Source organism: Nestor notabilis, unplaced genomic scaffold (assembly GCF_000696875.1).
Source record: "Nestor notabilis isolate BGI_N333 unplaced genomic scaffold, ASM69687v1 Scaffold36500, whole genome shotgun sequence".
Taxonomy (NCBI): domain Eukaryota; kingdom Metazoa; phylum Chordata; class Aves; order Psittaciformes; family Psittacidae; genus Nestor; species Nestor notabilis.
The window spans coordinates 1-16407 of NW_009910377.1; the positions used below are offsets into that span (position 1 = coordinate 1).

Genomic DNA, 16407 nt, shown 5'->3' on the forward strand with positions numbered 1-16407 from the left:
GGCGGCCTCAGGCCCCCGGGGCGGCCTTCGCCGGTCCCCTCTGTCCCCGGGATGGCCATTGCCAGCCGCCGCCACCCCCCGGGATGGCCTGCGCCGGTCCCCTCTGCCCCTCGAGGACAGCCTTTCCCTGTCCCTAGCTGGAGTGGCCTTTCCTATTCATGTCAGAGTCACAGATCTAATGGCTTAGGTTGGAAAGGTCCTTAGGATCATAGAATCGACCAGGCTGGAAAAGATCTCTAAGATCATGAAGTCCAACCGTTGCCTCAGGAGTGCCAAGACCAGCACGGAACCATATCGCTGGGATTATCTAGTGCCAATCCTGCAGGGGTGACCCCAACGACCAGCACCTGGCACTTGGACATCCCCACACCAGGGCTGGAGCCAAACGGTGTTTCCATACCTCCTGGAAACACTGTGTTCCAGGTTCACAAGCCAGAGAGGAAACACGTAAAGAAAACTAGCGCTCAGATCATTGCCAATGGCTCTGCAAATGACAGGTGCCTTCAGGAATTTGACCCTGGGTGTTGCTGCACGATGGGTGGTGGCTGTCCCTATGGGGAGCCCAGCCTGGGAAGGAGGCACTGGCCCCGGTGCCACAGCTCTCCTGGTGCTGGGAGTCTGCCCACGTGGTGTTTGGGGTCAGAAGGCAATTTTCCTCCAACGCCCACTTCCCAAACTGAGCTAGATTTTCCTCTGACACCTAGAAGTGAAGCAGCAGCGTTCAGGCAGCACCGGACATGGTCTTTGCCAGGGCAGCTGACCCACAGCAGCTGCTGGCTGGAGTCAGCACTTTCTGCTGCAGGGAATTCCAGCTTTTCAGTAAAACCCAATCTAGAGTCAATGCAAAAGCCTGGGAAGCTGCCTGGGAAGTTTTTACACACATTTTTTTATGTTTACAACAAATGTTTTCCACTCTTATGCTTCAATGTTTGGACTATTTTGACCCAATATCTCATACTCCCTGTTTCCCTGTTAATGCCAGTTACTCACTATATCCAGTGGCAAATCTCCCTCAGGGGTATTCCCGATGGATGTACACATACTTCTGCACTCACACTGCTGATGCTTCCCCTCCAGGCCAGGCACAAGCTGCTGATCTGCAGGCAGGGAGACAGGGCTTCAGTGGGTTTTCTTGAGCACTAGCTGCCTCCGCCCCACAGAAGCTGTGGCCGAGCTTAGATCAGCAGCATCAGGGAGATGCTTTTTCCACACCTAAACGTGAAGTTTAACGTCTGGCACCAGTTTCCACTGCCACAAGAGCCGGAAGGTTGCTGGGGTAGCAGCGAGTGTGTGCTGTGGCTCCTTCCCCTGGAGCTGAGCTGTGCAGGGCCCCAGGAGGGCTGCATGGCTGGGGATGTGTGCTTGGGGACCTGCAGGAGTGCATCACAAGCAGCTGGGGGCTGCCTGAAGATTTAGGCCAAAACACATATTGCCAGCTCTCATGTGCTGCCAGACACCGTCATGATCTGAGTGTCTGTAGGGAGCTGAAGCATGACAGCATCCTCCAGCACGAAGCACAACCATCCAACGCTCCAGCTCTGTTCCTCCCAGGGGTTACAGTGAAGGGAGGCGGTTCTCAGCCTGGCTTCCTGCAGCCCAGTCACACATGCCAGCCCCAGACTGATCCAAGACAACTCCTTATCCACCCCAAGCCCATGACAACCAAGGCCTGTGAGATACATCATACATGACAATGTACAAATAAATGCCCCAAGATGCATCAGAACAGGACATAGGCTGCTTATGCCTGGCTTTTGCCCCAAGAAAGGCAGATCTCATTTCCCCGCACCACGGCACCACACCAGCTCTGAACAGAGGCAGCTCTGGAGCACACGTGTGCCAGGTAAGCACCACAACCCACACAGCACCCTTTGAGCAAACAGGCAGTAATCAGCCCAGCCACGCACAGCACAAAGGTGAAGGGTAAGAGGCACGCATTTCCCCAGGCTGTGCTGTGCCAAGCACTGCAGTGCCAGTGGACACCAACATTAGGGGATTACCAATGCCCTGGCCAGGCTGTGGGAAGGTGCAAGGTGGAGCTGCCCTGTGCAGCCACATCGGCCCCAAGCTCCCAGGCAGGACACGGGTGCAGCCAGATGTTCTAGGGACAAGGACAGAGCATGTCAGTAGAACACGCTGAGCCTCTGCCCAGGGTGTGCAGGAGCTGGCACATCCCAGGCACTCCCAGTTTCATACTGGGAATGAGCGTTTCTCTAACCAGCGAGTGCAGATCACCTGTGCCCATAAAGCAGTGGAGATAAGCTGCTGTGTCCAGCAGGAGCAGAGGGAAAAGGCTCACAGGGAGGGTAGCCAAACCCGCTCTCGCCCTGGCCCAGCTCTGAGCTGGGGTTTGCAACCAGCAGCAGCGAGTTGGGATTGAGGCAACAAATGCAAATATGAGGCAGTAGGAATTGCTCTATTTCCCACTTTCCTGAGTGAGGGGATCCATTTCCCTTTTTTTTTTTTCCTCAGAGAAATAGCTCAGTCCCCCAAAACAACAAAGTAACTCCAACCACAGCTTCCCTTCTGAGCTAAATAATCAGAGAAGTAAGGTCCTTTCCAACCCTAACCATTCTATAATTCTAAGTAGAGAGCAGCTCAGAGCCCCAGCCCTTACTGGAACCTGGTTTTGGGTGGTAGAAAGCTGCGGGCCCTGTACAGCCCCTTGCGCCACAGCAAGGGTGGGGGCTGCCTCTGCCCCAGGGTAATGCTCATGGTCCTGAAGATGAAGTGTACAGTGAAGCAGCTTGGGGCTCGGTGCCTTTGGGACATCCTGTTGCAGACTCAGATCCCTGCCGCAAGGCACAGCTCACGTGGGCCACAGGGGATCAGGACCATGAGCTGGAGAACAGCTTCCTGCCCCAGGGCAGTGCCCCACCACTCCCCTGGCCACCCCCAGCCTGGCTCTTTGCCCAAAGCGTGGTGTGGGGTGACCATGATAGGAGCTCTCAGCTACTTGCCTCACCAAACCCTGGGTTGCTGCTTGTCTTCAGCTCATCATATTCTCACCTGTGCCCCACAAAGAAAAGAGCAGCAGTTGTGTCTGGTGTAATCGGTATTTTGTTTCACTGAGGTAAGCTGTGGGTGCTATTGTGGGTGCTATTGTGGCTGAGGGAGGAAGTGTGCTTGGGCCTTGTACATAGGAAAATGCAGGTATACAGGAAGAGCAAAAGGAAAAAAAACCCTTCGAAAAATGAGAGGAAAAAAGAAAAATCACAAGTCATGAAGAACCAAGATGGTTTTTCACATTGGATTTGGCCTTGTAAAGGCACATCATCTGCTAGTGCTACAGCAGCAAAAATATCAGCCAACAAAGAGTTTACTGATTCCCTAATTACAGATAGCAGAAGCTGAACTGCAGCAGGAAGCAGAGACCAGACACTACACCAGGCATTACAGGAATAGCCGATCTGAAGAGCACTACATCCCCTTCAAGAGATCCAGTTTTATAACATTTCACTGAAAATAAATTACATTCCCAGGAAACACGTGAAGGCCCTTCAGTCTGGCAAAACAGAGACTGGGATTTTAGTAGGGCTGTCTGGGTTAATTCACTTGAGGGTGAACACAAAACCAACACCAGCCCACAGGATATTTAAGGCAATCTGCTCAGAAACATTAATTGCACAACATGGAACTAATCATTCACAGATACCACATTCCCCTCTCTGTTACTCCAGCTATATCTTGGCATAAGCATGACCAGGTTCAAATGCTGTGAAAGATGCATGCCCCATCCTACTCCTGACCCATATGTACACCCCATCCACAGTCCTCAAACACTACCCAGCCTTTACATACATCCCCTGTCCAGAAGAGAGAGCTCTCACATCCAGAGAAGAGACAGGAATCATTGAACAAGATGGTAGAGATCAGGCACTGGGTTTGAGACACACACTGATCACAGCCTGCTTCCGTACATTCAGTTTCTGTGTTCCCGTGATTGTTCTTCTCTAATCCCTCCTTTTCTCTAACCCTCATCGCTTCCCAAAATAACCCTCCTCTAATTACTGTTTCCCCTTGGGCCCAGTCTTGTCACATCTGCAGCAGAATTCGGTGCTTCTGATACCTCTTACTGGGTCACCTCCACACTCCAGCGGTCCCTGTGCTCCTCCTCAGTCATCTGTGAAGCTCAAACATTCCCCTGGGTGCTCTCTGTAGCAGTACCAACTATGTCCAGCCATCTCTCATGTCACATCTACTCCATTCTCCTGCTCTGTCTGGCGACTCAAACTGCAGGCCAGGGCCTGACCATCTGCCTGTGTGCCCCAACAGGGAGGTCGTACATTTAATGGAGATAAGGAGAACGTGTGATCATTATGAAATAAATAATTAGATTTTAAAATTACATAAGAAATTCATTATTATTAGCCAGTTCAGTCCTTAAAGAACATCTCTGAAAGCATGGTAACACTAGTAAATGGGTTCCCTGTACATTCACGAATACCTAAGAGTAATTTTTTTGTTTAAAGAAATTATTTCTGACTGAAAAGAAAAAATTGTTAATTCCTTGCAATGCCATGTTGAGCAATTGATTTTTACAAGGTGCACTATAAAAATCGAGGCCCTTAGTAGGGCTTCTCACAGTCAGGGACATTTTTGGAAGTGGCAGTGAAACCACACAGGAAGAATCTCTCCACCAAGAAAATACGGCATCAAACACCCCAGACCTTACAGAAGGCTGCAGGCACTGCTCACAGAGCTGCAGAGTATTTTCCATGGAAGTTTCCTCATTAAAACATCACCTGATTATAGGAAGTGTCAAGACTTCCAAGTGTTACACAGGCTGCCCTGTGCTCAGGCGTGGTGCAGTAAGTGTACACATCTGGCTACGCCTGCTTCCTGCTAAAAGGCACTCAGTGCTTCTCTGGGGTGGATCACACCACACAAGTGTTCAACCACTCAGCTCTGAGTGCAAGCTATGTGTGGTTAAAACTGCTCTTTTTTCTTTTTTTTTTGCTAATTATAATAATTACCCAGAAGTTTCAAAGAATGGGAGGAAACCCCCCAAAAAAACCCCCAGTGTGACTGTCAGAAGTGCCACTTCTGTTCTTCAGAATGACACTGTCACCCATGCTGGTGAATGAAGCAGGGTGGTCCCAGCCCCCATGTTTTGATCATCAACATCATCAAATCTTTGGAGACACACACACAGCAGCAGTAAAAACAAATTTGAAAAAGCTGAAATCAACAGAAAGCAAAAACCCCAAAGGCTGGTTACAGTGAAGCTATCAACATGCAAAACAGTAATCCTTCTGAGGAAGGTGTTGTGTGAGCCTTTCTCAAGAACACCAAAAGCTGGAAGTCAAAACATAACTCCCGCACACAGTAAGGGAGCTGCAAAGCCCACAAAAGCAGGCAATCATCAGAGCTACAAAATGGAAGGTCTGAATGAACAACAAGGAAATGAACTTGAGAGAAGTGGTGTCCTTTCCCTAACAAGCCCATGAGGAAAAATAAACCAAACCAAACTGAAACCCAATTCTTCAGCACAGCCTCAGTGAAGACATGACAAGCAGCATCCCATCCCTTTTGAGAAAAACTGGCTGATGAGAAGCAAGGCCACGTGGGGCTTGAAAGATCACCCAAGACATACAAAAAGATCACAAAATTTCACCTAATGTGAATAAATATAAACAGACATTTAGTTTGTTTACATAGTACAGAGTACATTTTAGAAAAAAAAAACCCTTTCTATTTTGCCATCCTGTTAGCAAAACTAAAGATCATTTTATGACACAGGCAGGGTATGGCTGATGTTTCCAAGTGACTTGATGCCAAGTTCTGCCCTGGATAACGTCATCCGGAAGCTTTAGAAAAGGGCTGCAAGGTCCTTCCGAGCACCTGTGACATCACACAAGGGGCAAGCGCCCCAGTGCCACCCAACCACAGCAGCAGCACCCTGGGCAGCCACTATGGTGCATGCACACACCATCAGCCACCACCCATGATGCACACCAGCACCACTTCATGCAGTTCCCCCCAGCTCTTCCACCATGGATGATGTTGCAGTGCTTGAAAAGAAAGGCTATAGCCTCAGCAACACACTAGGACAAGGCTCTTACAGCAAGGTGAAAAGTGCCTACTGTGACCGGCTGAAGTGCAAAGTGGCTGTCAAGATCATCGACAAGATGAAAATTCCTAGGGACTTTTGGGAAAGGTTTCTCCCCAGGGAAATAGAGGCTTTGAGACGCTTACATCATCCCTCAATCATCAAAACCTATGAGATTTTCGAGACATCAGTTGGGAAAGTGTACATCGTGATGGAGCTGGGGGAAAATGGAGACCTCCTGGACTACATCAAGAGTACAGGAGCTATGAGAGAGGACATTGCTCGCATAAAGTTTCAGCAGCTGGCTTCTGCCATCAAGCATTGCCACAACTTGAACTTCGCTCACAGGGACCTGAAATGTGAGAACATCCTTCTTGATGATGGCCTCAATGTCAAGCTGACAGACTTTGGCTTTTCTAAACCGTTATCTCAGGATAAAAACGGGAAAACTATTCTCAGCAATACCTTCTGTGGGTCTGCTGCGTATGCAGCTCCTGAAGTGCTACAGGGCATTCCTTGTGATCCCAGGATTTCTGACATATGGAGTCTGGGCGTTGTCCTGTATATAATGGTCTACGCTTTAATGCCATTTGATGACTCCAATATCAAGAAAATGATTTCTTTTCAGAAACAACACAGGATTCCCTTCCCCAGCACAAAACACCTGACTGTGGAGTGCAAGGATCTCATTAACCGCTTGCTCCAGCCCGATGTGTCTCAGCGGTTGCGCATAGATGAAGTTTTGAAACACTCATGGTTGCAGACTCCAAATTCCGTCGATTCCCCTCTGTCAGCTATAGAAGAGGGTGAGTGTTCCCAAAACCCGCGTGAAGGAAAGCCAAAGCAAAAGCATCAAGCCAAATGCCAGTTGGCAAAAGGGGAAAGAGAGGAGAAGTAACTGGGATCCTCCTAAGGATGGCTGGTTTTAACAATATCATGAAGTCGGTCTAACTTGTGAACTGCTGATTTTCAACTTTAGCTTCTGCTTCAGCGGAAGTCCTCATCTCTTGCTTTACAAAGAATAGCAACAGAAGACACGGTACATCTTCTGAGGTGAATAAACAGCTTAATACTATTGTTCTCAAAAGACCCATCTCTGATAAGGTTTGCAGGGAAGTTACTGTCAAAACACACTGGACAGTTTCTTTTAGTGCTGCTGGCATTTAACAGGTCTTACTCACCTTTCTCAAGTTCCTGACTACACAGGCTGCAGAATTCACATGTGCATCAACCACACTGTGGATTCAGCATGAGGGCAGGTTATTGGGAATTGTGAACTGACGGCTGAATCTGTATGCACACTGTGTTCATAAAGTACCACTTTCCTTGGCAGGCTCACACTACATTTAAGAGCAACTCAAGTTAAAGAGAAGCCCTCTAAAATTCTAAGTCATGTCTTCATATATACATGATTACATCCCCTCTTCTGCAAAATACAAAACCAAAGACATTTGGCAAGCTGGAAGAAAGTCCAGTTCAATCTTTTAAGAAGTCTTACCACATTTTATAAATAGACATATCTGTACAGTAATGTATTTAAATGCATGGGCATCTTAAAAAGAGAAACCTATCTTTAAAAATTATCACCCTTTTCTGAGAGTCCAGAATCTTCTCTGCCATTGCAGGAAGCATTCTTTTTCTACCACAGCCCTGTGCATCCCACCCATGCAGTTCAAAGGGAAGTTATACCACAGCAAGACATACTCTGCTTCCAAAAAGCACATTACAGGCTATTTAGTCTAGACTAGCACTGGTCCCAGGTTTTCCAACCACTGGCTTCCATTCTGGCAGCTTTATCTAGACACCCCTTACACTGATGGCTCACAACATCTCATTTGCAGACAGTTGAGTACAGCCAGTTCACTATCACCTTACTGGTGACCGGAATATTCAAATGAAATCAGATGCCTTTCTTCTTTTAGGAAGCTGTAGTAAATTGTCTGTGATTGATGTAGTATCCTGAGATACCGGCGTCCGAGATACTGTCCTAGATTGTGGGGTGCTTGTGGGTGTATGAGGCCCACTTGCTGGGGTCTTGTAACCAGGTGTTCCGGTGTGGGCTGGAGAAGGAGTATAGCTGGCTCGCAGGGCTTTGTCAGTGTATTTACTTGCAGTCCTGTTTACTAGCCTCTGCAAAGCTGGTGACATTGCTGGGCTTAGTCCTTTTGGAGTGAGGCTGGAACAGAATAAATAGGTTTAAAAGATTTTACAGTAAAAATCTGCCACTTATGTGGAAGAGCATCAATGCTTCCACAGATGAGCTTAGTACCTACTCTCCCAACAGACTAGACCCGCTGGCTGCAGAAGTCATTCTGCCTGCAGATAAATGCAACCTGTCTCTCTAGAGACAAGTGACAGAGAAACCTCCCATATCCCTCCAAACCTGCATGGTATCGCCTGCCTTTTCCTTTGAGCCTGTTCTATCCTTCCTGTGACCCAGCCAAGCAAGCCTTATCACGTCTCCCCTTTGCCATGAGGCAAGACACTGATCCAGATGCATTGCTGGGTGGCTGTAAGGCAGAACAGTAACACTGACAAGAGGGAGTATCAAGGACAGCCACCAGCCACCTTCCCTCAGGAATTAAGTTTTCTGATTTCTAAAAACTTGCAGTTTGACTGTACTTACTGCTGCTTCCAGTAATCTGATCATTCCTCTCTTTCTACATATGTTGATTTAAATCTCATCAGCAGATACCCCTCCTCAGTTCTGCTGTCAGAACAGATCTCACCTGGCCAAGTTTTCTGTCACTTTTCGAAGTGCCTCCAGCTTCTTTGCTCGGTTTTTAGCTGCCACTTCATTGGCCATCTTGAGTCCCAACCTCTCACGGCGCCCAGGCTCCAGGATCTACAAATGCATTACACAGTTCAGTTGCCAAGAGAGTCATATGACTCTCACATGTCATATGACTTGTATAAGCACCTTCACAGTTGGATTCCAGTCTACAAGGATCTAAACTGGGGAGAAGTGGTGTCAGCCCACAACCCTCCACTACTATATAAAAGCCAGACAGGACACAGAGGGACCTTCAGCCTGCCTAAGCAAGTAACAAAAATGGTAAAACCAGTTCAGTCAAGGAAGCAGCCATTACCTCTGGCATTTCCTCCTGCTGTCTCTCCTAGACAAACAATGTCACCTGTGCCTTGCCTGGCCTGGCCTGGCCTGTAGCCAGCCAGCTCTCAGGCAAACACAGACATTGCTAAACAGCAGAAGAACCAGTAAAGGGCTTCTGAGTTTGGCAAAGCAGACGCACATACAGCAAATTACACCTTTCTTAAACCAAGACTCTCAGCTCATACACAATGACAGCAGAGGGAGACAGGTGGCATGTACAGACAGGTACTATTAGCAAAGCCAGAGCGCCTTTTATATTCTCAAGTGATACACCTGCCTCAGACTGTGACAGCCAAAAGATCAAGACAGAGGGAAATCCTACAGTTTCTACCCATTCGTACACTGAAATTGGATAAATTGGGTATCTCTTCAGCTTCCTCTGAAAGCCCCTACATCTGTGCTTTGTATCATCAAATATGAAGTCTCACTCTCCTGACAACAGTGTGTGTTCCACTTCAGGTACCTCCACCAAGTAGTTTTCATGTGGAGCCACGTCCACCTCCACCCTCCAAGCAGAACCTAAATTATTAGTCCAAGGCACTGGGAACACAGCCCAGAGATGTGTCACACTCCTACAACAATGTTAATCTATTAGTTACTTGCCTTTCCATTCTCAGTCCTTCCCCCCAAAAAGAATGACATGCTGACTGCTGACATGAAATACCTTGAAGGCTGGTCCAGGCGTTCTGTCCACATATGGTGTTTCTGACCCTTCTAAGCGCAAAGGGGTGCTTTCGATTTCACCCCATGTCATAAAAGGAGACTCATTCACACCTAAAAACAGATTTTAAGAGTCATGCTCATGCAAGACATTTGACTATTCATTCACCACAAAAAAATCCAGAGAGGCAAATTATAAAATGCAAATTCATCAACACATGAAGGAGCCCCTCCACTGCAGAGGAAATCACAGCCTATATTCAATAGCAGCCTGTGGTTCCCATTGAAAAGGCATGACGTTAAACTCACAGCATTGCCAGTGGCTGTGTCACCCTCTAGGTTACAACACCAAGCACTGTCCTTTCCATGTGTTTATGTTTCCATTTGGTGAGCTTTTGCTTAGTACCACTTTCATTTTTTCCTCTGTAGCGCTAATCTTCCCCTCTGTTATTTCATGAAAACTCCTTTAACATGAGGAACTATTTAAAAGCAGGGAAACAGGCAGAGGACTTAGGATATATGTAATAGCCAAACTTAGAACCTATTCTGCGGTTGTAGCTGTTAGACAAAGTGCAGTCACTGTTTGGTACAGGCTAGCCTCAAGTCTGATTAAGCCACTGGCTAGTGACTGGTTTGGAAAAGGCACTTCAGTGGAGAAAGGAGGTGCGCTCCAAATGCCACCTACAGGCTTTCCGGAGGAAAAGCCTCAGTGGGTTCAGCATTTAGCATAATAACAAAAGACAAGGAAACATAATGGCTAGTGAGGAACGGATGAAAATTTAGATACCACATTTCAACTGGAAGAAAAATAATGTCTGTTCTAACCAAAAGTATCCTACAGCTAATCCATGTGAACAAAAGGAGTATATAATACAGAAGTGTATTCATAGACAAGAAGAACCTAGAAAGCAGAAGACCTGGAGGAAAACAGCAGGTTAGACTGTGAAGGAAGCGATATGCCTCATTGCTATGAGTCAGGCTGAACATCACTCAGAAAACTACAGAACATGCTGACACAAATGCTTCTTGTTTTTTAAAAATGAGCACCTGAATTCACTGGAAGGTTAATGGTTATGAAGCATCTGAATCCTTTAAGCTCTAGAGAAGAATCACCCAGGGATAAAACAAGCAGCCACAGCACCCCAGTCGCCTAGGAAGGCTCACTGCCCTCTACATGATTCCTAAGTGATGGCATGGCAGCTTGCTTGAAGCCTCTTGGGTACAGCATAACTCCTCTAGTGTATGGGACTAGGATTTAAACACCGGGTTGAGTTGGCATACACAGTACACAAGAAAGTCACCAGCTCATGACACTTACATAGATAAAAAACTCATCTCCTTGTCTAAACCAACAAGGATACCTCACTGTTGAATAGAGTACCTTACATCAGAAAAAATAAGAAATCCCTCTTACCAGGGGCAGGAGAGGGGGTAGCCACAAATCCATACCCATTCACTTTTGGAGACTCTTGGGGTATCAGTTCTTTCCCATCTGGTCCCACTTTGCCCTGTTTGTACTGAAATAAAAAGAGACACTGCCACTCGTGTGGAGAAAGGTGTGAATCAGCATTACCTAGCACACATGGTTTTCCATTAGAGGAAAGAGTCTAACAAAGTATTAGAAGCACAATTATCCAACCTGAGCATTGAGGGCTGCAGCTTGTTGGAGCTGTGATTTGCTCACGGCTTGGCTAAAAGGGTCCTTCACAAAACGGGTGTTCCGATGGACAACTTCCCTGGGCTTCTTAAATACTTCATCCCCATCAGGTACACCTTGAAAAGTAAATGCCTTTTAAGAAAGGGCTCAGGTAACACTAGGCAGTGTGCTCTAAAGCTCCTGACCAATGTGACACTTGCCACACATTCCTACACAACACAGAATCCATCAGCAATTGCAGTGTGTATCACTAGCGATTTAAAACAAAATTTGTACTAAATAAAAGCTTTGCACACCTGAAATCTATAAATTAAGATCAGATTTTAGTATTTTTTTATTTTTTAAGAAAAGTCAACCAGAATTTCATTTCTGTACTTCACTCGTTTGCAGAAATTATCAATTGTACATTTACAGCCAAAGAAAACTGTGTTTATAAATTACATAGTTTTCTATAGCAACCAAAGGCCCAAAAAGCTTAAGAAGTACTCTCTGAGCAGAACCTAAGATTGAATAAAGATGACAAGAAGGTGCTCATAAATAAGACAGACCGAACTGGAAAGAGCTTTGGCTCCTGAAACCAAGTGCTTCTGTAATACAGGTAATGAACTTCTCAATGACAAACAGAACATGATCATACTTTGCAATCAAAGGCAAAAGAGCAAAGTTCAAAGAAAGAAAAAGAGAAAATAAAATTAAAAAAAGAGAGAGGGAAAAAAACCACAGACATTTGAATACAACTTTTTTTATCTGAGTTTCACAGAGGAAAAAGTGCAGTATCACCAGTAAGAGGTGCTCAGTCATCTATAGAAATGCTGTTACACTGTTAGCACTGCTTGGAGTCAACCCACTCAGAATCAATGCCCCTCCCAAGAAACCTGCAACCTCACCTGTCGGATAATACATGAGGGTGTTTCGAGCTGTGTATTCCCAGGTCTCCAGTCCGGCTTTCACATTCTCCAGAGCTTGCTGCTCTGCTGAAGGAAGTGCCAGGTTCTCACTGCGTCGCTGAAAGGGTGACAGAAAAAAAAAAAAGATTAAAAAAGGGGAAAAAAAAACCCAGTTGTGACAGACTCTTGCAACGTTTCAACCAGGCATCGACACCTTGCAGAGTTCAATCACAGGCTCAGCTCCCTGCACTAGCACACTCTGCATCTGGCATGGCATAAGCGTGCTCTGGCAAGTGTCATTTGAAAAACCATCCTGTTCCCACCTAAGCCTGCAAGCAATTCCATACGAAGTTCTGGTATAAAACCAGGTGAGAACCAGAGAAGTAAATTCTCATAAAGATTATGACTTTGTTCATTACATTTTGTGACAACACTTGTTTTGGTTCAAGCTTTTTCTGTTTTTTCTCTATCTACCAATAAAAATTCAAATGAAGCATTCATTGCTAAAAGAGGGAAGAGCAACATCAGACACTGTATCTAATACAAAGGCAGTCTAAAAGGCTTTGGCATGTAACCTTGGGAGAGTATTTGTACCATCCTAATGTTGTGCAAACTGCATTAGCTGTGGCAAGCAGTAAAAACAGAACAGGCACTTCTTCAATACTTAAAGAGTTTCCAAACATTTCCATAGGCAATACAGGTATGGAAGCATTTGACATACTCACACAGTTACTTGTGTGCTGTTACCAGCATACTAGCACCACTGATACCAAAAAGAAACTAACAGAATGAAGTCACCCAAAAATAAGTTACTCCATTGAAAAACTCTCACACTAATTAAACTAGAAAATTACTGCCAGAGGCTCTATATTAAAGACAGCAACTGATGTTGTCCATATACATTTAAATAGCAGTATTGTCACCAAGTATGTTAAATGAGGCATAGCAAAGTTGTCTGCTACACAAACAGGCAGGCGGTGTGAGGAAATGCAAGGTCTGAACAGAGCATTGGCTGACGGGAAGACACACAACATCAGCACAGACCATCTCTGGAAACTTCACCCTGACCTGAAACAACCCCTGTGCTTTGGGAACATTCTCCTGCTGCCTGCCTTTTAATTCTGGATGAAAGCATTCGAGCAAAGATGATGTGTAATGAGCCACAAAGAGCATTTTTATTGTAACAGCCTCCAAGGGTTTACATTAGCTGAGATAAAAACATAACGCTCACTCACAGTAATAGCAGGAAACACTCAGGTGTCAGCGCCGTACGTCAATAAAAGGCACTGCAACTCACATCAATCACTGATGCATCTGGCAACAATGCCAGCTGCTCACTGCTGATGGAGAAAGATTGACATGGCAGCTCCAGAACAGGTCCTGCCAGCTGAGACAGACAGCACAGCCAGCCATACTGTGTACAGGAGTTCACTTCAGCAGCTGAATGGATTATTACTGGCAAAAGAAATAATACAATCTAACTGCAATTAATAAAGGGCTGATGGACAAACAACAGGAACTTTTCTCAGCTATTCTCCTTGGTATTGCTGCTTATGGAAGTGATTGCCAAGAACGGCAAAACTTGCACTTAGCGCAATGCTCCAGTCTCACAACTTTAGAAAGAGACAGATCCTCAGCAACTATGTCAACACTGCTCTTGTGTTACAGATGGGAAAAAAACAAGACTGCAAAGGAAGCAACCAGCTATCATAGGATCCAGGAAACTCAGGCTTAGCTCAGATTTAATGTGATTGCCCCAAGCAGCTACTACTCAAAATCAAGACCTTTCTATTCTTATTCTGCAATATGAGTAATTCCACGGTCTAATGCAATAGCCCCACACCCAGAGCCCATGAACTCCCATCTGTTTTTATAACAGGATTTGAAAACAAAAGGTAAGATAGTATTCTATTTAATCAAACAAGAAAGACATACAGCAAAAGAGTATTTCCCCGTTGTGTCGCTTCAGAAGAGCAGAAATACAGCTGAGCCATTTCCCTACCTGGGCATACTCCTCTTCTGCACTGTACAGCCAAGCATGCTTGACTTTCTCCTTCTCTTTGGCCACTTCCATGATCTGCTCAAACGAAGCATTATCTTCGCTTGTGTGTTTTGCTAGGAAGCTGTCCAGATTGGGAAGTGCCTCCTTATCATCTTTTTCTGCTTCTCCTAATAAAATGAGAGAAGAAGCCTGAGAAAGGTTAATACCTCCTTTTCTACAACAGCACTATACATAATTCTTAATCATTCTGACAGCAAGCCTTCTACAAACTCACCAATAATTAACATGAAGCTTGGTGGAAAAAAATACACACATGCAAAGTGGTACAATAAAACATTCTTTTTTGGAAGACATATAATCAACTTTCCCATAAAACCTTTTCTAGCATTTATAGCTATTTGCATTAAAAGAAAAATGCACAAGTGGGCAGCTGCTAGTAGACCTTTTTAATATAGTATATGAATAGCTCTGCCCCTACAGTCTTTGCTTACTTACAGAATTAATTTCAGGTGATGCAGAAAAAACCCCTACTGCCTTCAAAGAGATCAACAGAGGTCAGAATTTACACAGTCCTAAAGAGACCCATAATTGAGAACTCACACACATGATATAAAACTTTACATCAAGTTCAACTTCAGAGTGATCATTTTCACCCATTAGAAGGTTAAAGGAAACTGCTTCAACACCTGCTAAATACCCACAATCCTTCCAGGAGACAGAGCTCAAAAAAGTATTTTCCTGCTGCTGAAGAATTCAGCTAAACATCATTCTCCTACCTTCCTCTGCAGCTTTGACACCAGCTTTGGATTTATTCCCCAGTGGAAGGCCACTTGGATGCACTTCTGGGGTTTCAAACGTGGCTGGAGTAACATCTGTGACAGAAAAAAGTTCACATGGTTACCAGAGCACAGAACGGGACATTTGCTGTGACATCCTCCACCACAGAAAGGGTCACATGCCAAACAAGTCACAAAAGACATATCAAAAGAACCACAATTTAATTAAAATTTGTGAAAAGACGTCAAATATTCAATTCTGTCTCAAACACTGAACAAGATTTTGCCCTCATCTAAGACATAATTTTTCTCCTGCTGGGAAAAACTCACAGGAGAGACACAGCCTAGTATATTTGCCACTTTATGCACAGCTTTGGCCCACAGAAGCAAGCAGCAGCATAACAATCTTAACTTAGACCAGGGCCAGCCCCAGCAGCAGGTGAGGAAGGGAAACCACTGGCTGACACATGCCCTTTGCCACAAGAAAGCATAAAGCCCACTGCAAAAGCTTGGCCACGGTCTGGGCTTTAGTGCAATAAACACTTGAACTTGAAGTGAAAGCAGACATACAGCAGGGCACTGGATGTCTGCTTTGTGAACCTCTGATACTCATGAGCTTCCAACACCTTCTGTCCCCCATAAACAAATATCTTACACATCTGTAGATGCAACAAGAACCCCGTAAACTATAATAAGGATTGAAAACATAGTTCAGAGTTTCTGATACAGTAATATTGCGCATTCAAGCATGCAACGTTCCCTAGGGAGCAGGAGCTTGGCAAAAGATGCCTGTGAGTAGCTGTTTTTTTCCGAAACCATTCCCTCAAGAAGGAAATACAAACACCATCAAACAGAAATTCAGCATCAGTCATCTGACAGTAGCTACTGCCCAATCTGGTAGGCTAATTCCCATGCAATGACAATCTTGAATCGTTAAGATAAGCACTGCCTTCACCAAGTTACATAAATGAGAGCACTAATATTAGACATAAACCCTCACGCCCCAGTGATCCAGTTCTTACAGGGTACAGGTGTGTCTCTCGATGATTTGCCCAAGGAGGAGCCAAACTTGATCGCGATTTGTCTCATTTTCTCCAAGTCGCCGTTTTCTTCCGCCTCCAGATACTCCTTCTGCGCTCGCAACTTCTCCACATCAGGGAAGAAGTCTCGCTGAATGATCTTCTCCAGGCTCTGCAAGCAGAGACACAGCTACGAGGCCGCGCTGGGACACCGCCGGGCAGTGCACGGGACGTGCCGGAGC

The 16407-nt window shown here is 45.6% G+C and overlaps 2 protein-coding genes across 2 annotated transcripts; one reads left to right on the top strand and one right to left on the bottom strand.

The window, feature by feature from the left end:
- Positions 1-5996: 5996 nt before the first annotated feature.
- On the top strand, positions 5997-6950 carry TSSK2 (testis-specific serine kinase 2). The gene has a single exon (XM_010009625.1). The coding sequence runs from the start codon at positions 5997-5999 to the stop codon at positions 6948-6950; it is 954 nt and encodes a 317-aa protein (XP_010007927.1).
- A 597-nt stretch (positions 6951-7547) lies between these two features.
- Positions 7548-16337, bottom strand: DGCR14 (DiGeorge syndrome critical region gene 14; the record flags this gene model as incomplete). Its single annotated transcript, XM_010009613.1, has 9 exons — positions 7548-8228; positions 8782-8897; positions 9829-9938; positions 11239-11341; positions 11464-11597; positions 12369-12486; positions 14371-14537; positions 15147-15242; positions 16169-16337. Coding segments are annotated over 9 exons (1299 nt in total), but the record flags the coding sequence as incomplete, so codon positions are not given.
- Between the last annotated feature and the right edge of the window lie 70 nt (positions 16338-16407).

Coding starts and splice junctions, on each gene's coding strand:
- TSSK2 (XM_010009625.1), top strand. CDS start 5,997: ATGGATGATGTTGCAGTGCTTGAAAAGAAAGGCTATAGCCTCAGCAAC.